The following is a 25,578-nucleotide window of genomic DNA, read 5'->3' as shown; positions in this document are numbered from 1 at the left end:
GTCTCGCGTGCTATAACCTGAAATCACTTACACATACCATAAACGCACCAAATGTATACGATAACGACTCAAATTCCATACAAAAGCAACTAAATACATTGTGGGAAATGGTTATAAAGTATGACATATCAGGGTGTTATAAAGATCATTAATGTTAATAAGCTGATTTCGGCTGGTTGTAAAGTAAAACTTTTAATAGCTGATTGGTTTGCACTTTTAAACAACCGAATGGATGTAGATTTGCTAAAAATCCGAGATGCTGGAGATTACTCGATTGAGGTCTTGAAAGCTGCAGGGATGAATTTAGGAGATAACATGGAATTGATTCGTCCTTTTAATGAAATTGAGGAAATAGAAGAAAAGGCAAATGATTACTGGAGTTTGGTTATAGATATTGCTCGAAGAAACCAGATTTCTGAAATAAAGAAGTAGGTGGATTTTTATCTTTTAATGAGTTTTTAAATATTTCAAATTATGCTGGTCCCATATTATTGTGTTATCAATGATTTTTTTGTTATACCTTTTAGGTCCGGTCAGATTATGGGACAGAGTAAGAAGGATGGTTGGATAGCAGGCCAGATAATCTATATCTGCATGCAATGTGCATACATATTTTTCTTTGAGGTTCTTGTTTAAACTTTTCTAAATGAAGATAGTTTTGATAGTTTTAATGAGTGTTGAGATACTAATTTATCAATTCATGGAAGTTACGTATATAAGTTAAGGGGTCTATAGTGTCAACAATAAAGTCTACAACCGAATGGAAGTTATTTTCGGTTAGACAGTTAGTTAGTGAAGGGAAGTGTCATTTAGGAAAAGTTGTGTATGTTAGATATTCATACCTATTAGTGAAGAGGTATGATGGTTCGTAGTGTCTATTGGAAAACTATATATGTGTGTAAACCATTTGTAAAAGACGTATGGTGATATAAGAAGAATAGTTTTAGTTCTGTTCTGTGTTTGTGAGTGAGAGGGACGAGGGACCAACAGTGGTATCAGAGCCAAGGTCGTTCGAACCAGAGAAGAAGAGCAGCGATTCAAGGAAGGATCGCTTAGAGAAGAGAGACAGAGAAAAGAACCGATTTGATTCAGGGAATCAATCGAGAGAAAAGTGATCGAGAGAAACCGATCGAAAGAGAAGACAGAGACTAAGATCAAATTGATTTAGGGAATCAATTAACAGAAAAGGATTTAGAAAGAAAAGCGAGAAAGAGAAACATACCGGTTGTGCGAGGGAGTAACCGCCGCCCGTGTGTTGCCTGAGAAGAAAAGAAACCGTCGCTGCCATGCTGGAAAAGAGAAAGAACAGAGTAACCATCATCATCAGAAGAGCAAGAAAGGAAGAAAACTACCACCGTTGTATAAGTATAACACCGATTAACCACCACCATCATTTGATCAGAAGGGAGAAAAAAGAAAAGCCCTAATTTTCGTACAGAAAGAAGAAGGAACAGGAACAAGCGTGAAGAACATTTGGGAATAAAAAAAAGGAACGAGCAGTTTTTTTTTTTGGATTAAAGGGCGTGACATTTGTTTTGAAGAGAAGCCCACCAAATTATAAGTGAAAGCCCAGGGAATAAACATTAACAGGTTTTATTATTACCTTTTCTATACTTGTTAATTTTTATTTCTATTAGAAGAATAGATAAAGGAAAATATAGAATTTTCTTATTACAATTCGCGTTAGGAAAACGTTGGAATTGTTTGAAGAATTATTGTGGTTAGACGAAAGTTAAGTTCAACAATTGTTAGAATTATCTTGGTTTTAGAAGAAAACCAAATCGAAAAGATATGGCAGGAGATAAAAATGGAAACAACAATCATGTTGTTGACATACCGTTATCATCCTATCAATGTCCAATTCTAAACAATACGAACTATACCTTATGGGCCATAAGAATGAAGAAGATATTAGTGGCAAATGGAGTATGGGGTTTGTTAGAAGAAACGAGTACATCAAAGGAGATCGATGTAAAGAAAGATAGTTCTGCATCAGCGTATCTATTTCAAGGATTGCCAGAAGATCTACAAATGCAAGTTGCGGGATGTGAAACAGCAAAACAAATTTGGGACTCACTAAAGGCCAGATTTGTTGGAACAGAAGACGTGCAACAAACACACTCGCAACAATTGAAATCAGAATTTGAGAGACTCGTGATGAAAGAAGATGAATCAATAGATTCATTTGCCGGAAAGATGATGAGTATTATTACAAAGGCTGCTACATGTGGACTGACATTTGATGAACAAACGAAAGTACGGAAAATACTCAACGCAGTGCCAGATAAGTTTATACCAATAGTAGCAACCATTGAAATGGTTGTTGATTTTAAGGAAGCGAAATTGGAGGAGGTTATTGGGAAACTTAAGACTTACGAAGAAAGGCTTAAGTTTAGAAAAGAAAGTGGAGAAGATAATAGTGAGAAGTTGTTGTTCACACGCCAAGGGAATGGCAGAAATTATGAACGCAACTATGGAAATAATAAACGAGGAGGTGGTAATCAGACAAGAGGAAGAGGCCAAGGAAGATTCATGAGAGATAATAGAAATGAAGATAGTTTCGATAGATGGAAGAAAAGCCCTGGAGATCAAAACTATCCAAGAAGACAACTTAAGGACGTACAATGTTATAACTGTCAAGATTTTGGACACTTTGCTGCAAATTGTCCAAAACCAAACCATGGAGAAGAAAAAGCAAACCTTGTGTTCGATGATGACAAACCAGCGCTATTGATGGTTACTACTAAGGATGAAAAAGAGACAACATCCTGAAAAGAAGAAAAGAAAGGAAATGGAATTCTCATTAAGGAAGATGAAATTCCAAAAGGAAAGTTAGATGACATAAGGTCAGAGATAGAAAGTGATTTAAGAAGTAAACTAGAGTTTTGGAAGTTTGAATTACTCCAAGACTTTAAGATGGGGAAACAAGAGTTCGAGAAGAAAATGAAAGATAGAGAGATAGCATTTGAGAAACAAATGCAAAAGGAGTTTGAGAACCTGAAGAAGTTAAGAGATTGCACAAGCGAAGAGATAAAAGAGTTAAAGACAAAAAGAGAAACGCTTGAGAAAAAGAACCATGGAGTTTTTCCGAATAAGAAACTCCTAGAAGAAGAACCAAGAATTGACGATGGTGAATGCAAGAAGCATCAAGAGACGCCATCAAGATTTCAAAAGGAAAGCAAGATTGAGAAAGACATCAAGTCAAGAACCGAGAAAGTTGAATACGAAGATCGTGATAAAAGAAACATATTGTTGGAGATTCAAGACTATGAGATGATACAAATGATGGAAGATACCGACAGAGTTAAAAAGGATGATCAAGATGAGATTGAAGACAAGAACAAGAGAAGTAAAATCATTGAAGAAGTTCAAGACATAGTTCGTGTTAAAGATCAAGACAAAGGAAATGGAAACAAGCCAAAGTTCAAGGATAAAGATGATGGAGCTTGAAGATAACAAAGGCATGGATTAATAAATTAGGGAGGAGTGTTGAGATACTAATTTATCAATCCATGGAAGTTACGTATATAAGTTAAGGGGTCTATAGTGTCAACAATAAAGTCTACAACCGAATGGAAGTTATTTTCGGTTAGACAGTTAGTTAGTGAAGGGAAGTGTCATTTAGGAAAAGTTGTGTATGTTAGATATTCATACCTATTAGTGAAGAGGTATGATGGTTCGTAGTGTCTATTGGAAAACTATATATGTGTGTAAACCATTTGTAAAAGACGTATGGTGATATAAGAAGAATAGTTTTAGTTCTGTTCTGTGTTTGTGAGTGAGAGGGACGAGGGACCAACAATGAGTCAATCATACATTTGTTCTTTTCAATAGGCCGATATCTGTCAAATAGGCATGGATCAGCAAACAGTAAATGCACTTGAAAGGAAGTTCTGTCATGAAACCAAGAGGAAAAACAAGCCCATCATGTTATCTCATCGTAAAAGTCAAACGATAAATTACAATGTTTTTTTTAAACTTATTATGTCGTTTACTACTACCATTTATTAAGGTGATTTGTGTTTGTTGTTTTTTACTATGCAGACGTGCTTCCTAGTTTATTAAATTCTGATCCTTCATCCGTCATCTATATGGATGACGATGAGGTATGGTTTTCTCAACTCTGCTCCTGCTTTTCATCTTGCGTAGAGGTGGCAAAATGGGTGGGTTTAGTAACAGTTCAAAACTGATTCAGGCAACCTACAGACACTTGTTAGTCAATTCTAATTCTTTATGGGAGTTATTCTTAGTAAAGCGACTTCAGAGGTTTTATGTACTTGAATACACTTTGGACGACTTTAGATCCTTTTGACCCATTATCTTTATAGTTAAATCCTTGAGCTTAACATGTTTGACGCGTTAAGTATAGAACAGTAACAAAAGAGACTCATTTATAGGTAACTGTGCCATAATTGCTTTGCTTCAAAGAACAAAGTTTGTTGTTATAGCTTAACATCTTTTGATGTTTCGGCTAGCCTATTAAGATGGTTAAACTTTTTGCATTTCGTTTACTCTTAACTTTTTGTACATGATGAATGGCATAGGCCACGGTTGAAAAGAAGATAGGGAAAGCATATTGTCCCTCTACCGTTCAAGGGAATCCATGCCTCCAGTACATAAAGTACATTGTATTCCCTTGGTTTAACGAGGTTAAGGTTGAAAGGGAAGAGAAAAACGGAGGTGAAAAGTGAGTTTTTTCATAGCTAGAAACTTTGTCAAGCTTCATTTGCAATTTGATTTATAGTCATTAACTAATGGGATTTCATCTGATACTTGTTTATGTCATATATCCACTTACAATCAGGGACTATACCAGTTGTGAAGAGCTTTTTGCTGATTACGAAAAAGGGCTTTTGCATCCTGGTGATTTGAAACCAGCACTATGGAAAGCTATAAATACAATTTTGCAGGTATTTCAAATTTTTTTAAGTAAATGATTATGCGTGTTTATCCTAGTAAATGGCATAACTTACATGCGGCATTGAGCTCATGAAATTCCGTTTCCTACTAGTTCTTAACGTGAGATGTCTCTCTATTTCAGCCTGTGCGCGAGCATTTCAAAAATGACAAGGATGCCAATAAGTTATTGATGAAGGTCAAAAGTAAGCATCTTTCGGTCTTTATACATTATCCTTGCACATAGTTTGGATTGTGTGTTCCCTTTGTCATTAATGATTTTTCTTGATTGTTTATATGATTTGGAAGATGTTATTATTGGCGTGTATCCAATTCAACCTTTACTTTTTAAATATGCTTTGACAGGTCATCTAGATTCAGAGAAGAGAGGGATGTCATTGAAGGATTTATCATCCCCCTTAAATCATCCTAATTCCACCACAGAGTATGTCCCCTCTCTAAATTATCTTTATCTTCTCCCAACGTGTTTTTAATTCATTGTGAATTGATAATTGATTGTTACTAAATCTCACATTATTTAATGTGATCTACTAATGTGAACATCACTGAAATGTTTGCTGTTTATAAGATCTTTAGTACCAGTGACTGTCAATATGCTCTTTAAAACCATCTAGACTTTAACTATGAGTTTAAAGTGTGTTTGGAATGTTTAATTAACAAAAATCGCAGAGTTCAGAAAGCATACTGGAATTCAATGGCCGTAATATTAACTTTTATAAATGTTTATTGAGAAGAAGAGTTATGGTGTTGTTTTGTGTTTAGGATGTGCATGGAAAAAAAATTTAATCTTGTGAGGAGCATTGGGGAAGAATGCATTGAGGATGGAGAACTCCGGGAACTTCTTACCAACAAGCCCAGACCCATTTCCTACGATGGGTTTGAACCGTCTGGTAGAATGCATATAGCTCAGGTATGTTAATAGAAAACTCATTACGTTGGTTTTCCTTTTTAGCAATTTGCAGAGTTTGAAAGTTACAGCTCAAAACTTTGTAGACAGAGAGATACTGCTTATCTTGCCTTTAGAAACGGCTAGATTACAAAGTAAAGATTAGTTTGATAAATGTCAAACTGTCTGTCAGTTGTGTGGCTGATGTGTTGGTGTTGTCTGTGTGTTTATTGTCGAGCAGGGTGTTATGAAGACTATAAATGTTAACAAGCTGACTTCTGCTGGTTGTAAAGTAAAAATTTGGATAGCAGACTGGTTTGCACTGTTAAACGACAAAATGGGTGGAGATCTGGAAAAAATCGAAGTTGTTGGAAAATACTTTATTGAAACCTGGAAAGGCTCAGCGATGAATTTAGATAATGTGGAATTTATCTGGTCGTCCAAAGAAATTAATAGAAGAGCAGTTGATTACTGGCCTCTAGTTTTGGATATTGCCCGAAGAAACACACTTTCAAGAATAACGAAGTACACAGATTATTTTTATGAATATGATTTATTTCTCGGATTTTAACGTTATCATGAAAGCTTTCATATTAGTGCATTATCGATGTTTTTTTAGGTGTTGTAAAATTATGGGTCGGAATGATAAGAACTTGACTCTTGCCCAGATATTCTACCCATGCATGCAGTGTGCAGACATATTTTTTCTTGAGGTTCTTGTTTACTCATTTCTATAACTAGATACATCTTTTTTTTGTTTGACGAGTCATCAATCTTATTTGTGTTCATTGAACAGGCTGATATTTGTCAGTTGGGCAACGATCAAAGAAAAGTGAATGTTCTTGCTAGGGAGTATTGTAAGGAAATTAAGAAGGAAAACAAGCCTGTCATATTATCTCATCGTAAGATCCAAAACTGTGAGTTAACGGGTTTTTTTTTTTTTTTTTTATCTTTATTAACTAGATTTGTGTGTCTTTCTTTTTCCATGTAGACATGCTTTCTGGTTTGCTGGAAGGACAAAGTAAGATGTCAAAATCTAATCCTAATTCGGCCATCTTTATGGAGGATGAGGAGGTACGATCCTATCAATCCCTACTTTCTCGAATCTTAATTAGAGGTGGAAATGGGCGGCTTGGGTAATGGGTCAGAATTGATACGGCTTGACCAAACCAAAACTGATACGGCCGTTGACCAAGTATGTGTAATACTGATGATAAATTGATGTAGATAAATCTGTTTACACCTTATAAAGCGATTTAGGAGGTTTGATGCATTTATACACTTAGGGTGACTCATAAGTCATAACTTGTTTTGTTTATAGTCGAATCTTCTAACTAAACAGGCTTGATGCATTAAAGATTAACGATTACCCAAATTGATCCATTTAAGGCAATTGGCTCAAAATTGCAACCTTGTATTTCAAGGATCAAAGCTTGCATTAATAATTGTGATATGTGATAGAAGCAATATAAAGTTAATTCAATTAGTAGAAAGTTTATCTTTTGATGCTTCAACCAGCCTATTTGGATGGTTTACCTTTTTACATTTCACTATTCTAATTTCAACTTTTGTGCATGATGAATGGCATAGGCTGAGATTGTTACAAAGATAAATAATGCGTACTGTCCGCCCAATGTTGTTGAAGAGAATCCATGCCTCGAGTACATCAAGTACATTGTATTTCCTTGGTTTAACGAGTTCAAGGTTGAAGGGAAAGAGATAAGCGGAGGTGAAAGGTGAGTTTTTCACTGTTACATTGTCAAAATTCAGTTTGACAGTTTTCAAATGATTCGCGGATCTTTGGTTGATGGCATTTCAGCTGATACATCTTTACTTGTTATATCCTTTTCAAATATTATGGGCTCAGCCTTGTTAACTAAAGAAATTGGGACTCGTTTGGTGTGGGCTCACAAAAGGGACAGCCCATATTAATACAAAATAAATATATAGGAATACATACTTGCATATTGATATGAGATTTATAAACGTAACTACAAGCCGTGAACATTAAGGACTTCCGGATGTTAGTAGTTCGTTAAATACTTGAAACCCGACCCAATTTTGTATTGGATACAAAACCTAAGAGTCAACTAAAGTTATAAGCCATCTTAAAACGCCAAGTAAAGATTGTAATAAAAACGTGTTGTGTATATATTAATAGGTTTGGACGTGTGACTCTCATCAAATACTTATAACTCGATTGTAAGGCGATATTCAAGGCAAAGGTGAGTTTTCGTAGCCCCTATGTTTACATTATTTGGGGTGGAAAGTGTACTTGGTCGTTTAAATGTTGTCGGTCGATATACTTTGTTATGATATGGAACGAGGCGTTAGTTATCTAATTGTTTACTTGTGGTATGCGTTAATGGACGTATATGTGTGATGATGGTCGTTGTTGTATGTTATATAAGACGTTATGTTATTCATATATATATATGGACGTGGACGTGGACGGTGGATTGACGAATCCACACCCGGTATGATCATTACTGTGGATATGGGTTGTTTAACCTAAATATGGACGATATTGCATGTATATGGACGATTATTGGACGTTGATTTTGACTTGTGTTGACTTGTGATAATGTGAAACCCTTTTAGGGTTTCTTGGACGTAATTAGGTGTCCTAATCCTCGTGTATCGTTAACGGTTGATATCCCGACACACTTGATTTTCATTACTCAAACCTACTAACTCACCAACTTTATGTTGACACGTTTTAGTACACTTCTCAGGTGAACAGGTTAACCAAAGACGTATTGGATGATTAATTGCTTGTTTGAGCTAGGATTGGACTTGGACGTAGACTTCATGGATCCGTGATTCATAGTTCCCGATTATGGATTATGCTTAGGATCATTTACCATCTTTTGAACTATTATTTTGTAAACGTTTGATGGGCGTGCTCCTTATGCATTTTTGTATGATCCGGTATTTGAAATCGAATGATTTGTATGGATTTCCAATCCTTTTTAATGCATCTAGACTTGTCTCTACTTAATTTCCATGTCGTGTTGTGCTTAGTATGTAACCCTCATAATTCCGCCTTGTTGGGGTGTTACATTCTAGAAGATTGTCAAAGTCTTTAACTTGTAATAGTTTGAGTTAAACATTGTTTTGTGTGTTTTGATAAGTCCGGACATATTCAGCTAAATTGGGACAAGTTTGTAGATTCGTCTGAATCTAAGGTTAGGCCCATGGACCTGTAGATTTGGACCAGCACATCTTGATTAGTATATATAGTGATTAACCATTTTGTTGAGAGGTTAATCATCAGTTTAGTTTCGTGATTAGCATAGTATTTTGATTGTATGCTGATACTATACTGAATCAATATAATGTTTCAGCTATTGTTTAATGATTACATCGCATTGGTGGCTGCCTGCGTGGTCAAAACTTGTGTTGTTACCTGAGTCGTTTACACATTTGTCTGCTAGATATATATATATATATATATATATCTTAATGTTTCATGTTGTTTTGTTTCTGTATATATTGGTAAATCTTATTTGAGGTCTTGAGCGATCTCTGTTTTCAGTTTTATTTTCCAAATAAATGGAACAGCTATTTTTGGGTAAATTTGAGGTTTATGGGTATAAAAGGGCACTTGGCAGACTAGGCTGCTGTTATATGGGATTTGCCTAATGGAAACAAGTTAGAGTATGTAAAGTTTTTTCTTTTTTTTTATATCAGTATTTGGAAACGGGAGGTGAAGACTCTGTTGCTGAGTTTAGAAAACACCAGCAGGAGTATGATGAGGAGAGCATTCAAGAGCAGGTATACTAAATTCCTGAATTTTGGTTTTGGTTTTGTTTTCATGATCTTCTTAATAGTATTATTACAGTCACTCCACAATAGTTTCAATAACAGCACCTTATGTGAACGTTTTACAAATACAATTGGCTAGATGAGCGAGTTGTGTAAGGGGTCTTGGTCTAGTCTTAGGTTCAATTTGAAACATGTCATTTTTGTATGGGTTGAAATGGGGTGGGTCGATTTGACCCTAAGACATTTTTGTTTTCTTAAAAATCTCTATTGTAGTTGCATTGAAATTATTTGGCATGACATGACTTTTAACACGCTCTCCTCATCGCTAAAGTTTTTTCATTTGACCCGTCTAACATCTTTGGATTTTATGCTAGTACAGACTGCTTTCACAACAACAAAGCAGAATTACGGCACAGGGGAGAGATCAGAGAGAGGCTCAATGGAAAAAGAAGCTACAGGAATTTTCCAAAATTGCTGAACACGCCAAATGACGTGCTGAAGTTGCAAGGTACTTAAGTATTACACGTTATATATCCATGTTTGAACAGGCAAAAAGACGTGATGGAAGCATGAAGAGGTCATTTGGAATATTTATGTAGCTAATTGTGGTCTGGTGTTGGACTTAGTTTAGATTCTATTGCATCAGCGTTGGAGGTTGGTCTTTGCACATTCGTTTTTCAGTGCAGCGATGGATCAGGTATTTTTAATAATTAAAGTACCGTTACAGATGCTCAAACTTGAAAAATTTAGGTGTGTGAGTGTGTCTTTACTCATTGAAGTTGAAACTAAATCCAAAATATGTACGTACAGATTTTCTAAGCTTTCAATTAGATTGCAAAAATGATTTAAACTACAGTTTTGTTTTAACTAGTTGTAATTATACAAGAACATCTTGATTTAGATATATGCTACCCAGTTTTTATGTCAACGGTTGACTTTGTGGATGACTTTCAGCCAATTTTGAGTTTTTCATGTCGCTGGAGCGCATATAACACGAGTTGTGCAGCAGATTCGAAAGACGACTTCTTTTCAGCTTGCAGAACCCCTCAATCGCCAGGTGGCTTGCTCCAGGTGCTCAAGCGGACAGCAAGACTAATATTCAAAAGCCTCGCAGGAAAAGCGTAGGGAGAGGATGAAGGAGGAAATAAGGGAGTCATCTCGAAAGACACAAAAGATCTGTTATTAGCTTATTAATCTCCTGGGAGTTCAATATCTAGAGAACCAGCTAGAATAGTCAAAAGCTGATATGGCAACGCTAACGACGTGATCATTAATTAAAGGGATTAGTTTCCTCGAATGTAAGAAACTTTGAACAAATGTCTATAGTCTATACTATCTATATAAACAAATTAGCCCCAAAACAATTTAACACTCTACCTTTAAAATCTCTAATTTACCCTTTTAATCTATACTACCATCAAACACTTTATCTCTGAAATTCCAAAAATACCTTTAAAAATAAAACCTTATGCGTGTTTCTTCCCTTCCTTGAAGTTGCTTACATAGTATACCAAAAGAACACACACGCGTTACTGAATTTAATAATCAATAAACATAAAAAACGCTCACTCTAAAACAACAACGACGGTTTGCACTTTCAGCCGGACTAAGAAACACTTGAGTTGAGTCATACATTCATGTAATAACACGATACCGCTACTTAACCAGCATTTTTTTTCCAATGTCCCGCCGCATCGCGCGGGTGCGAGACTAGTAGGAAATAACTAAGGTTGTGTGCATTGTATGTAAACAACTTTAAAATAATGTTTATTGTATGTAAGAATTCGTTTCAACCAATTAAAATCTGACAAGTGACACATGTATATGGTTGTCACGTATGTTTTCTTACATACAATAAACATTTTTTCGAGTTGCTTACATACAATATATACACATAACTTTAGTTTTATTCTACTATAGACATTCGGTCAAAGATAGTTACATTCCAAGAAACTAATTCCTTAATTAAAATGTGGTATCCTTCAAAAACGATACGAGTAGTTGACAGGTGAGATTTGAATCAATTCAATAATGGCATCAATATTATTATTAAAAGCTTATATGGTATCATCGTGTATAATTGTATATCTTGGTTACAGGTGTAACTTTAAGTCAACTAACAAATATATCAATATATATCTATATCTTAGAAGATTCACATTCATATGTAAAGTAGTATGTAGAATACCATTGATCGATTTTCACTGTGTATACATACATATAAAAATTAAAAATTACTAGAAATATATAAATATATATGGCATCTACATCATCTACAATCAGGGAGCTTGACGACTTACGAATACCACTTGAAGAAATAGTAAAAGCCACGAATAACTTTGCCGATGAAAATATCATCGGGAAAGGTGGTTTGGGTACCGTTTACAAAGGGCGTCTCCTGCGCAGTTGGGGATCGATGGTAGATGTTTCTGCGCGAAGGTTTGATAGGAGGCAAGGAAACATTGAGTTCTTGACTGAGATCTCTGTCCTTTCTAGTATAAATCATTATCGTATAGTCAATATGATCGGGTATTGTGAGGAGAGAGGCGAAAAAATAATCGTATACACCTATCAAGCCAGGGGAAGTCTCATCATGCATTTAAGTGAACCCGTACCCGCCTCCTTCACATGGCGTAGAAGAATGAAGTTATGCGTGCAAGTTGCCGAAGCGATAAGCTTCCTCCATAGTGAGATGTCGAAGAGGATGATTTATGGTCAGAAGCGGAAAGATTATCTTATCATACATCGTAATATTAACAGCTCCACGATTTTATTAGATAAAGACATGTCTCCCATGTTATCTGGATTTGAATATTCAATCCAACAAGCATCCGATCGAAAGGACCATATTCACCTTTGTGAAGCTATTGGAACGCGCGGGTATATGGACCCAGAAATTTTAAAGAACGGAGGTGTGAATCATAAGTCAGATGTCTATTCGTTTGGCGTCGTTTTATTTGAAATCTTGTGTGGGAGAAAAGCATACCAAGATAATAAGTCGCTGGTTGAATTAGCCAAATATCATTATGAACATAGAACATTGCAAGATATAATCCTTCCAGATCTGTGGAAACAAATGGGCCCGAAATCATTCAAGTATTTCTCGGAAGCCGCGTATTCTTGCTTAGAACCGGACTGGACACGACGCCCTGATATAGAACAAGTTTTGGATACACTTGAGAAAGCACTAAAACAAGTAAGATATATACATGTTTGATCTTTTCTTTTTGGTTGTTACTTCTCCTTTCATCATTTTTTTTTTAATAGTTACTTGTATTAGTCAATAGTCAGATTTGAAACACTACATTGATATCCAATTAAACAGTATGTGGAACTCGAATCATACATGTTTGTGAAATAAAACCCAAAACTTTTGAAAACTCCTAGATAATGTACTCCTATAAATATAGAACGTGAGATTCTGTTTTATTTTAAACAAAAGACGATTTGTTCTTGATGGAATATTTTTTTTATTGTTTTTGTTCTTGCTACTGTAGTTAAAAACCAAAGATGTTAAAAGTGAGCTACCTAATTACAAGAAGGTAAAAGGCAATGATGTTAAAAGTGCGCAACCAAACTACAAGAAGGTAATCAAAGATGTTAAGAGTGTCCTATCCAATTATAAGAAGGTAAGTTATGTCACTTTCTATCACTTCAAACGAATTTGCGTTGTGTGTTTGTTCTCTAAAACTACTATATATGTATTAATTTTTTTGTAAGATAGGGACTTTTTAAAGTTATTTTTAATTTTACCAAGACATTTGAACTGTTAGATTAAAACTAATGGTCAAAATTCAAAAATTATTTTTTAAATTTTGATCTATGAATTTAATTATTGATCAAGATTTTCAACTTTATTACTCATTTTCAACCAATTAATTTTTTATCACTCATTTCCAACCAATCTCTTTATTTCACTTTATTCACCACACACTCACCCCTCATTCAATTCTTTTAATAGCAAGTCATCACTCACTCACCACTCACTACAATTTCTTTTATTTGTAAACATAATTCCATTAAAAACAAAAACTTAAAAATATTACATAATAAATAATATTAATAACATAAATAATAATAGTGTGGTATATTTAATATAAAAATAATAATATTTAAAATTATGAAGTAGATTATTTACTTATGTGATAATCTAGGGTTAAAATGAAAATTCATATAATAAATATATGGATAATGATTAATCAACCTAATTGATGTGCCTAAAGGTATGCCTAATAATAAGATGATTACATGTGAAAAAATCAGTGAGCAAAATTAGGAAAGAGAATTAGTGGAATCCACATGTCAAATTTCTAAGGTTTTAGGTTGATTTTTAGGCATATGAGTTAGGTTGATTAATCATTTTCCTAAATATATTAATATATAGTGGAGCACAGCCAACACATCGTCTTCATCATCAGCATGATATATATACATATAAACATGGGCAGAACGAGTAAGGGACTGGCAGGTGTTTAGCCCCCGTTAATTGTCCTTGATTTTTATTGCAAAGCTAGCTTATACCGACTAGTATAAAGATTTTTTCAAACCGAGCTACTCCCAACATATAAATATCTGATTTTTAGCTGTGACAGTGCAAGTAGAACCTTTACATTGGAAGTAAATCATGGTCATAAAATTATATTGTACTAACATGATAATAAATTGTTATATCTTTTACATTATATATTCTATACAACGACTCACAGTTGAGCCCCCATCAACTGTAAATCCTGGCTTCGCATCTGCATATAAAAAGTTATATCTATATATTTACGGGTAAAATATAGTAGAGGGAAAAAAAGAGACTATGAAATAGCCGTTCAAACTTGTCAAAATAGCCGTTGCTATGCCTCGGAAATCATGCACGCAATGTTTCACGAATAGAGATAAAAAATAATAATAATATTAATTAAGGAGATAAGGAAAAGATGATTCGTTTTTTATTTTATTTTTTTTTAACTTTTTTTTTCCTTTTTCCATTTTTATTATTAGTTAACCAATTCCAAAAATAAAAAATAAAAAAATTTTAAGAATATATATTTTTTCATAAGACGTAGCCCGTAAACTATAGGCCAAGCCTCTCAGTCTAAGGCATAGCCATGGCGGAGCCCGTTAATTAGATCACCCCATCATCGATCACCTTCTATGACCTACCACCCTCAATGACTAATCACTTCTATCAGCTATCCCTTATTAATATCCTTAAGGACGAAGCCTGTACTGTACCATTTTGTATATATATATATATAGCTCACTAATCCGGATTAGAAACTTTTTTAATATATTTTTTCGAAATTTTTTTATAGAATGAGTGAATAAAAAAAAATAAAAAAAAAGTGGAAAAAAAGAAAGAAAAATCAATAAAACAAGATTAAAAAAAATATAAATGATATATTCGCTCTCTTCTCTCCTTATGAATATTATCTGAATCTCTACCCCATACAACACATATTAACTTAACAATCAACCCGTTTACTATATATGTTATTTACCTTTTGTGATTTATTCTCAATTACCAACAATTTTGCATCTAATCTTTTCACCTATGTAGATTAACATATAAACAACATTACGAGTACGATAAATATTCTTTATTGAACAACTTTCACCACTAAGTCAATTCACTCTATCTATTCTTACTTGGCTAGTTTGACTTTTGAAGGCAAACTTCCCATTTAACTACTAACCATCGTCATGATACAAGTTAGCTTAGTTCCATCATAACCAAATTTAATCTAACATTGGTATATGTAAATAACCTACTTAACCTACTATTTTCATGGGTTAGTTTCCATTATATCTAAATCCACCATTACAATAATCATGATCTATTAAAAAAGTTCTAATCTTATAACAAAATTTCCTTTACAAACCCGAAATTAACATAATTTATAAATATGATAACATCATAAGAACATAATCCATATTTTATATCAACTAATTCATCACCTAACCCATAACATATAATCCCAACAATGATAATATTATCATTATAGTATTACCTTAAGATTTTGAGGTGTTACAAGTAATGTCTAAACACCTGAAGTTATGGTATAATCAATACATTTCAGCTAATTATAATACAAGCGTTAAATTTAACATCTAATGATGTAAAATACTGGAAAACAAAACGAATTAAGATAAATATTTCATGCATAATATGAAGTGAAATAAAATTGGTTTTTTTTTACCAAATTTAGTGTATCAAATATATTAGAGATGCCTATATATATCTACCAATAAACTAAAACAGGATTATAGCATCCTTAATACGACACATGGCGATTTTATTGAACGACAGGTGTCCTATTTAAATCATAAATTAAGTTTCCTAATTTTTAATTAAGTTGTATATGTCGACTAAACCATATTCAATATATTCTCATCAAATATCTAACAAATTGTATTGTATTCCTTATATACAACTACAAATTAAAATTAAATTTTTTTATTTTTTACGATAAATCATCGACTCTTAATATACAAATATAGATATAATAAAAAATTTACCTATCGATATTATTTATTAACTAATCCTAATTTTATTAGGAAACTACTTTGTTGAAGACTTGAAGTACAATATAATATCCATGAACATCGTTGCCTAATTAATTAATTTGGTATCCTATAGTACGAGTAATAATAATTAATTTATATAGAATGGATTATATTTTTCGATTATCGATTTACTTTAACCACAATTTATTTTATACTCACGAATCATGTATGAGTCATATTCGAATTTCTATATGATACAATCTATATAACTACCGTACATCGTACGGGTATTAGAACTAATATATATATATATATATTACTATTTCTACTCCATTATAAGATATTGAATTTTGAAGTATTTATTAGTTTTGCTCTTACACTTAATATTTTGATCAAATCTAATCGTGCCTTCAGACAGTTTAGTTGGAGATTTTTCCTCCATCTAGGTATTGAGGATAAGGGACTCTCTAGCGCGGACCCGGTTAATACAACGCAAGTTAGATCCCCTGTTGCGAGCAAATGATCCACACCTTTCAAACAAAAATTAAAATTCTAATGCAACATTAACTAATTAAAATTGAAAAAAGTTAATTATTTTTAAAAAAAATATATATTAATCATATTATAAATTTATTATGTAATTTAGTGTCGTGTTGGGCTTTCGATTAATAAAAGTCTCTTTAATGTTAAAAAAATATTATGTTGAATTAAAAATTCAGCATAACAATGAATGGTAATGTGGATAAACTTCCAAATAAAAAAAAATCAAATTTGTAGCATAATACCCTTATAACACTATCTGATAGACAACTATCATGGACATCAGATGCTTATGCCTTCAACCTTTTAGTCGTGTGTTACAGCTAAAATAATTAAAGCAAATTTAGCTACCATGCATTACACGGATACACTATTTGTTAATACTAGCACGGTACCCGCGCTATGCGACGGTGGTCGTGGCGGTGACGGTGTGATGGTTGGACGACTGTGTATATAATTAATGTAAAAGGTTAATGGACATATTTTAAATGATAAAGGACTGGCAGTGTAATTTAATCATTAATGTTAAGAGGATGGTGTATATGAAAGTATTTTAAGGGGTGTTAAGTGAAAATATTACACATTTTCAACATTACCAAAAATAAAAAGGGCTATTTTTTTATAATATAGTATAGATAAGAGGATAGTGTATATGAAAATATTTTAAGGGGTGTTAAGTGAAAATATTACATATTTTCAACATTACCAAAAATAAAAAGAGTTATTTTTTTTATAATATAGTATAGATAAGGAACTTTGTAATGATTTAAGTTAATTGTATATGGGTATAATCATTTAAGTTACCATGTTTACATACAATTTCACACATCACTATATGACAAACATCGACTCATATTGGAATGTTTTGATAATCACTTTTGATAAATATAGAGCATAAATACTACTCTTAGCACATGAGAAAAGCCCTCATATGAACACCTTAACCAAGACAAAATAGTAGAAGTATACTGCGCGCAATTGTTAAATTTTATAGAATTTGGTGATTTTTCATATTAAATCATTAAAATACAGATTTATAATGTTTGTTCTTATATGAATCTTGGTCAGAATTTGGAGAATAAAACTGCTACATGGGAAGAACAACTGAAAATGTGCATTGATAATGCAAACAAACTTAATTGCCTTCGCAATGAGATGGAGATCCAAAAGACGTCAATACATGATACAAATAGTGAAAGTATTGTGTTGAATAATCATAACTTGGGAGAAAGGATCAATAGATACAAAGACTCGGTATCTCACAATGATATTCATTTGGATCCAGAATTCCTTAAGAGAGGTATGTTAGGTAAAGAACCAGATGTATTAGGTTTTGGGGTACTTTTGTTTGAAATGTTATTTGGGTATGAGGCGAGTGAGCTATTGAAATTGGTCGGTCATAAAACAAAAGGGGTGACTTCTATGATACGAACATGGTTTAATGAGGAAAAAATAAAGGGAAGTTTTGCTGGTGTATTATTGGGACGAAATGGTGATAGCAAGTTAATTCTAAATAAAGGACCCAATGAAGATTCTTTGAGCACATTCATAAATATTATGTCTCAGTGTTTGGAAATAAAACGCAAAAAGCGTCCAACCATCAATGTGATCGTCCAAGAACTTCAAAAAGCATTAACCTTTCAAGTAAGTGAAAATTTATAAATGATATCACATTTATCTTTATATCATTTACTAAGTTAATCACAGTTGCCTATAAGTAGATGTTAATCCCATAGTATATAACAGATTCAAACATTCACTTGCAATGGTAATTTAAAAAAATGCAAAAAGAAGATCGTGAAGAGTACAACAGAAAATAAAAAGTAGTAGTGTAAATATAAAAATTTCATTTATAAAATAAAAATAAAAAGTCATGTAAATAGAAACCAGCGAGAAAAATATCCCAAATGAACTGTACTAGTGTCAGATGTAGTTATTTACTTTTGTTTTAGTTATGTACTATATATATTAGATATTAGTATATTGACGGATTCATTTTATTCGACATTTTATGATTCACAGATGAATGACATGGATAACTTTAAAATGTCATTTGAAGATATTAAAGTGGCCACACAAAATTTCAGTCTTGTAAATGTGATTGGAGGAGGAGGTTTTGGGAGGGTATACAAAGGAAAACTTGCATATATAAATGGTAATGGATATTATCCTATTGTCGCAAAGAAGTTAGATAAAAGTCATGGCCAAGGGGATAAAGAATTTTACAATGAATTACAAATTCTTTGTGAGTATAAGCATAAGAATATCATCGGGCTTCTGGGATATAGCAACGAAACGAATGAGAAAATCATTGTTTATGAACATGCGTCTAAAGGAAGCCTTGATAAGTATTTGAACGATGTTAGTCTTACTTGGAGAAAAAGACTAATGATATGCATTGATTTTGCAACCGGGTTGGATTTCCTTCATGAAAGGGAACATGCGGTCATACACAGGGACATCAAATCTTCTAACGTTCTATTATTTAATGATTGGAAGGCAAAAATTGGTGATTTTGGGCTTTCAGTGATCAGTTCCATAAACTCCTATACCATTGATATTGTTTGGGGCACATCGGGCTATATGGACCCATTGTACTTAAAATCGAGCTTGCTAACCAAGAAATCTGATATTTATTCATTTGGTGTGGTTTTAATTGAAATCTTATGTGGGAAAGCAATTCATGAAATCCACAAATACAAGAGTGAGTCTTTACTAAGTTTCATTAAACATATTCTTGAAGAAGGAAAACAAAATGATTTAGTGTTCAAGGCTATAAATGAAGAAATTGTGCCAAATTCATTGGATACATTTCTTGACATTGTCTATCGATGCTTACATGATGATGGAGAAAGACGACCATCATCAAAGGAAGTTTTAGGACATCTTAAAAAGGCGTTGAATCTCCAAGTAAGTTATCATACTTTGACTAAAGTCGGTTGCCTTTGAGTGTTTCTTTTTTTGAAAAGTTAAATAAAGCAAGAACTATTGTGTCAAATCTTACTAAACATTTTAGCAAGTGTATTGAAAAATATATATTTATGTTAATAAAGATCTTCATAGAATTGGTTATGTTAGTATGTTCACTACTATTTATCCACTACTATTAAAGTACTTGCTATAACAAATATTATTTATCGATTAAAAGATTAGCATCCTTAATGTGGAATCAATTTGTATATAATGTTCCATGCCTCACAGGTGCACGGGGGCAATTTTACACTTGATGACATTAAATTCGCCACACAAAACTTTAGTCTTGCAAATGAGGTTGAAAGAGGAAATTTTTGGAGTGTATACACTGGAGAATTTTCAAATGAAGATATGTTCATCCTTAACATTGATGTTAAGGCCATTGTTGCAAAGAAGTTCGATATAAGTATGAGTCAAGGGAATAAACAATACTACAATGAATTTCAAATTGTTTACAAATATAAGCATGAGAATATCATCGGCCTTGTTACATACATTAATGAATTGGATGAAAAAATCTTAGTTTATGAACGCGCATGTAAGGGAAGCCTTGATAAGTATTTGAATGATGATGGTCTTATGTGGACAAACAGACTTAAGATATGCATTGATTTTGCAAGTGGATTGAACTTCCTTCATGAAGGTGTTGATGGAAAAGAGGCAGTGATACATAGGGGCATCAAATCTTCTAACATTCACTTATTTGATGATTGGAAGGCAAAAGTTGGTGGATTTGGTGTTTCAAGTAAAATAAGTAAAAATACAAACTATACCATCGATCTCGCTTCCATCACATTAGGATACGTAGACCCACTGTACTTAAAATCGGGCTTGCTAACCAAGGAATCTGATATTTATTCATTTGGTGTGGTTTTATTTGAAATCTTGTGTGGGAAAGTGGTGTATGAGATCCACAAACATGAGAATGAGTGTTTACTGAGTTTTATCATACGGAACTTTAAAAAGAGAAAGCTAGATGATGTTGTGTTCAAAGGTATAAAGAAAGAGATTGCGCCGAAATCATTGTCTAGATTTGTAAACATTATCTGCCAGTGCTTAAATGATGATCCGAAGAAACGACCAACATCAAAAGAAGTTTTACAACAACTCAGATATGCATTAGAGTTGCAAGTAAGTTTGTCTAAATTAATTTAAGGTGGTGCCTTCAAAAATATTCTTTAGTTTGATCCATCAAAAGCTAAAATTAGTAAACAGAAAAATATATTCTCATTCATGGAAAATACTTATGTTAATTATTGTCTTTATATAGCTAAAAGTATATAATATATGTAAAATGGTTAGAATCTCATTGATATGAATCATATGATAGCAAAGAGCATCACTATCATGCATTTTATTTAATGTGAATTAGTAGTTTTCAACTTAAAGAAAATACAGATATATACAAAACCATTTGTGAAATCTGTTATAGGTTTCTATTAATTATATTATTAAGTAGAACAATATTATATTCTTTGTATACTTTTTAACTATTATATTTGATTCTACACAGGAAGATTATGATCTTGGATGCGGTGTTGCTTTTGTGAGGTGGTTTATTAATTGCGACCTATGAAAACGCTTCAAAAAAAGAGAGGCACAATTTATATAATGGTAAAAAACCTGCCTGTCAAAGAATGGCTTATATAATGTTGTTGATTAAGATTTGATTTTGTTATAGTATATATTAATTCATTTTTAAATAGTATATAAACGCATATAAATTATTATGGTGGTTCTTTAAAAAGTTAATCACGTTTTATTCATTTTTTTTCCTATATATTTTATCTGCTTGAGTGTAATAATTGAAACTAATCTCTCTTTTTAATAAAGCAAGGTTCCTAAACTAATTATTTTTAAAAAATTGCCAAGTGGCAGCCTCCCCTTTCTTTCACTCAGCTTCAGTTAATTAAATTAAATTGAATATAAATTTAAAATTAAAAATAAGTATAAACAAGAGTTTTCTTATTTCCCCTCTTTCCCATGAACAAAATCCGATTGATTTCGTAAAAACCAACTTCGAGCCAATAACACCATCTTCATCAGAGAAGTTAAAGAAATTGATGTAATCTTCCCAAATTCAATTAAGGTTTTTTGGATATTTTGATTTTAGGGTTCTTATTTTTATTCTTAATTTGGTTGAGTTGTTAATTATAAAGGGTATCTACTAGGGACGTTTGTTGTATAGATATTTACACAATTGAATTCAGCAAGTATATGTGTTTATTCTCTAATTTTTATTATTGGTCTGTTATTGATACAAATTCTATGTATATGTGTTTTGATTCTGAAAAGGACTTTTGTATATTACAGTGTTGTAACTTTTGAATAAACTCATTTCATTTTAATTTCTCTAAATAATGTCATGATTATTGATCGCGATTAGGGATGTTCTTCATCTATTTATAGAGACATTGATATAATGCACATAAAGTGTTTGATGGAATGTCATGGAGGAATTCGCCTTCTTAGATTAGTGTATGTATTTCAATACTTTAATTGCAGATTATGTATGATTTCTAACCTGATTTTTGTGTTTTTTGGAGGGGTAATATATAATAGGGATTAGTTCCCTCGAATGTAAGAAACTTTGAACGAATGTCTATAGTTAGAAATAACTAAAGCTGTGTGTATTGTATGTAAACAACTTTGAAATAATGTTTATTGTATGTAAGAATTCCGTTTCAACCAATTACAATCTGACAAGTGGCACATGTATATGGTTGCCACGTATGTTTTCTTACATACAATAAACATTTTTTCAAGTTGCTTACATACAATACACATAACTTTAGTTTTTTCCTACTATAGACATTCGGTCAAAGATAGTTACATTCCAGGAAACTAATCCCTATATAATATGAGCTTCGTCAATAGGCATCTTTATTTCCCCTGTTCCGTTTCTAATGTACAATCTTACATGGGCAGTAACGCAATGTATTCACCTGAAGCATTTTGACTTGATTGCAGTTAACAGTTACTTTTCGGCTTTTCGCAACCCTGAATGTCTCATTGTTTAACGGTAAGTGCTGATACTTTTTTTTTTATTTGATTATAGACTTTCTTCTGAAGTTATTAAAGTTTCTACAAAGATGTTACAGTAATACTACTTTCACAAACTATCAAAGTTAACAAATAAGATGTACTATTTTGAGTCATTCATTCCTAAAGTTAACTATTTCGTTTATGCTTCCTTTGGAAAATATTTCTTTGATTCTTTTAAGTGAACTTTGGGTTATATTATATTTCATAATTGTGTGTGGAGTATGTTGAAACCTTTATTATAAAATGTCTAAAATCAGATTTCTCATGTTATTTTGCTCATTTGGATGGGGCAAACAGAATGCAAGTTTTATATTTATGTGTAAAGTAGTCCATTATTACCCGATGCTTTTGTAGATTAGACTTTATACATTTTTGCCTTCTCTATTCATGTTTTAGTTTGGTGATATCTAGAAGTTGTGTTTGAAGTCGTTATGCAGCTCTTTTTGCAGCTATTAATACTGATACTTGGCAAGAGATTTGTAACCTATTTGGAGTGTTGTATGGAACCTTCTTCATAGATCTTTTTGATGTTGTTTGTCACCCTTTCGGCAACTATTTTTGCTGCTTTTAAAACATATTTGTAGCTCCTTTGATTTTTAAGTAAGTTTTTCTTTTGTCCTCCTAACTCAAATTTCAAGATACCTATATGTACGAATAATAAAGCTTTTATGTTTAGTTTTCTTTAAGTCATTTTTAATTTTTTTATTGGACAGGTTTGGAAATTTGAAGCTCGATTGATGTTGGGGATTATATTGTTTTATATAATGATATAGATATAGAAATGTATGTCTGTGTAATATGTATTTATATTTTTTAGTATGTGTGTATTTAACCTTTTAACTTTTGTGCTTCGTGTTTGATCATGTATTTTTAATAAAGTAGGTTTGCAAAGTTAATATTGTAAAAAAAGTTGTTTATAATATGTTCTAAATTACCTTATATCGATAACAATGATATTCTGATACAATGTATTACGAATATAACGTTTGGCAATAGTAAAGATAATGTATCACAATAATAAAAATGAAAATGAAGTTAAACACAAATTACATTTTAGTTTTAAAATTTTGATTAAATAGCCCGGGTTGAATCCGGATTGATTAGCTAGTGTGACAATATATGCAAAATAATATGTTACTCGTATAACTGATACACGTGTAACTTTAGAAAAACAAGGGCTAAAGCGCATGAAGACAATCTTAAAGGATGAAAGTCATGAATCATGATATATACATGTTATGTTTTAAAATTTTAATAACACGCTAAACGTTCTTAATTTCTTCTCTTTTTTTTTTTTTACTGAGTTGTCTTTAAGTGTGTCCAACATATGTCTATAATGAGAGCATTACGGTTAAGCATTCGAGTTCATGCGTTCCCTGTGTATTTTCATAATTGTTTTCAATTCATTTCTTTAATCTCGCCATTGATCGTATCGATAGTAATTGGCGGTTTGACATTGAATTTAAAATCGGATATTGGATTATTGCATTTGAAATCGTGGTCAAAGGTAATGTTTTTTGTAACATCTAAAATATATGATATATTTTAATATGTATATAGTATAAATTTTGTGATGGGTTATCTCAAAAACTTTGGAAAAAAATTACGCGAAAACCATTATGAACCACAAATTCTTTTTTCCTTTTCTCTCCCTTAGTAAAATAATAGAAATTTATCCAAATAATTCAAAATGTTTTATCTCATCAAATGTAAATCGTTAAGTGGAAAAAAATGTAGGTACTTAAAAATGTGGGTGTCAGATATATTGATTTAATAAACATAGCATGTTAATGATATTGAAAATAGGAAAAAGGTAAAAAGGAAAGGACTGCAGCTGCAAATAGGTGTTAGTATATAGAAAATCATTAAAATGGGGGGGTTTATGAGGGTTAGCTAGGTTGGGTATCATATGATGGTATTGTATGTGAAAAGTGCGGGTTTTGCTATTTAAAGGTTGTGTGATTAAATTTGGACCGATGAGGTTATAGATAGAAATTTGACTATGATTGAAAATGAGGTAGCCAGTGAACTGGTAGATTATATGGGTTTACTCTTATGTTATGTTAATGATGATTAAACCTTTTTTACAGATTTTTTTGTTGGGATGAGTTAAAAGTTAGGCTATGCAAGTAAGTGTGATTAATCTGACACTGAAAAGTCAAACAGTTAAGGAGCTATCTTTGTTATTAAGAAAAGGATGAAAATGACTAATCTGGATTGTAACTCGTACGTAACAATATTTTTTTTTTTAACTGCTAAGGTGCTAAATGACCAATCTAGATCGCAACTTTTTTGATGATCATAGCGGCTAGTTATTGTTTTTCAAGAGCCAGTCTAAAAAACTCACTACCATAAGGCATGTAAGCAAACTAGACATTAAAAAACTTTTTTGATGATCATAGTGGCTTTTTTTGATGAAAATGACCAATTTAGATCGCAACTTTTTTGATGAAAATGACCAATTTAGATCGCAACTTTTTTGATGAAAATGACCAATCTAAATCCATCAAAAAAACTCAATACAATACAAAACGCTAAATTAGACTAAACGTTACAAGTCCTTCCCATGAAGGGGGTCTTTCGCTATATGGCGTCATGTAAGCAAGCTAGACATCTTGTAGAAATGAGGTGAATGAGGCAACACACTACCATAGGGCATCTTTCTCACACTTGGTTCATTTTCATTGCTTGGAAGTTTGGAAAAGTGAAAAACGGAAAAAAAAAAAAGATAAAGTTGACATGAAAAATTGAAAAAGTAGGTGTATAAGTCAAAGTTTTTGCACAGTCGTAAAGGAGGGGGGAAAATGCTTGAAACGCCTAATGGAAAGGGGCCATGTAGTGAGCTTTCCATACGCGTTCTAAGCCAAAACGCCATATTCCGCCTCATACCCTTTAGTGTTAGGGAGAGGAAATTTTAAAGCAAACAAGATTTATTAATACCACAAAGTTCA

At 32.4% G+C, this 25,578-nt stretch overlaps 1 protein-coding gene across 1 annotated transcript; it reads left to right on the top strand.

Moving 5' to 3' along the window:
* The first annotated feature begins 213 nt into the window (after positions 1-213).
* LOC122583627 (tyrosine--tRNA ligase 1, cytoplasmic-like) lies at positions 214-10,696 on the top strand. Its single transcript, XM_043756012.1, has 16 exons — positions 214-428; positions 528-624; positions 3,835-3,940; positions 4,045-4,106; positions 4,545-4,687; positions 4,805-4,910; positions 5,042-5,102; positions 5,263-5,341; positions 5,680-5,827; positions 6,045-6,328; positions 6,423-6,516; positions 6,600-6,705; positions 6,795-6,877; positions 7,394-7,539; positions 10,021-10,079; positions 10,473-10,696. Exons 1-16 carry the CDS (start codon positions 229-231, stop codon positions 10,694-10,696), a joined length of 1,998 nt encoding a protein of 665 aa, XP_043611947.1. The 5' UTR covers positions 214-228.
* Positions 10,697-25,578: the final 14,882 nt, after the last annotated feature.

This window comes from Erigeron canadensis, chromosome 9 (assembly GCF_010389155.1).
Source record: "Erigeron canadensis isolate Cc75 chromosome 9, C_canadensis_v1, whole genome shotgun sequence".
Lineage (NCBI taxonomy): Eukaryota > Viridiplantae > Streptophyta > Magnoliopsida > Asterales > Asteraceae > Erigeron > Erigeron canadensis.
Note: the sequence above shows the minus strand (reverse complement) of the source record. Positions and strands in the feature narration are given on the sequence as shown.

Coding starts and splice junctions, on each gene's coding strand:
- LOC122583627 (XM_043756012.1), top strand. CDS start 229: ATGGATGTAGATTTGCTAAAAATCCGAGATGCTGGAGATTACTCGATT. Junction 5,103..5,262: donor GTTATTGATGAAGGTCAAAA/GTAAGCATCTTT, acceptor ATGCTTTGACAG/GTCATCTAGATTCAGAGAAG. Junction 7,540..10,020: donor GAGATAAGCGGAGGTGAAAG/GTGAGTTTTTCA, acceptor CAATGGAAAAAG/AAGCTACAGGAATTTTCCAA.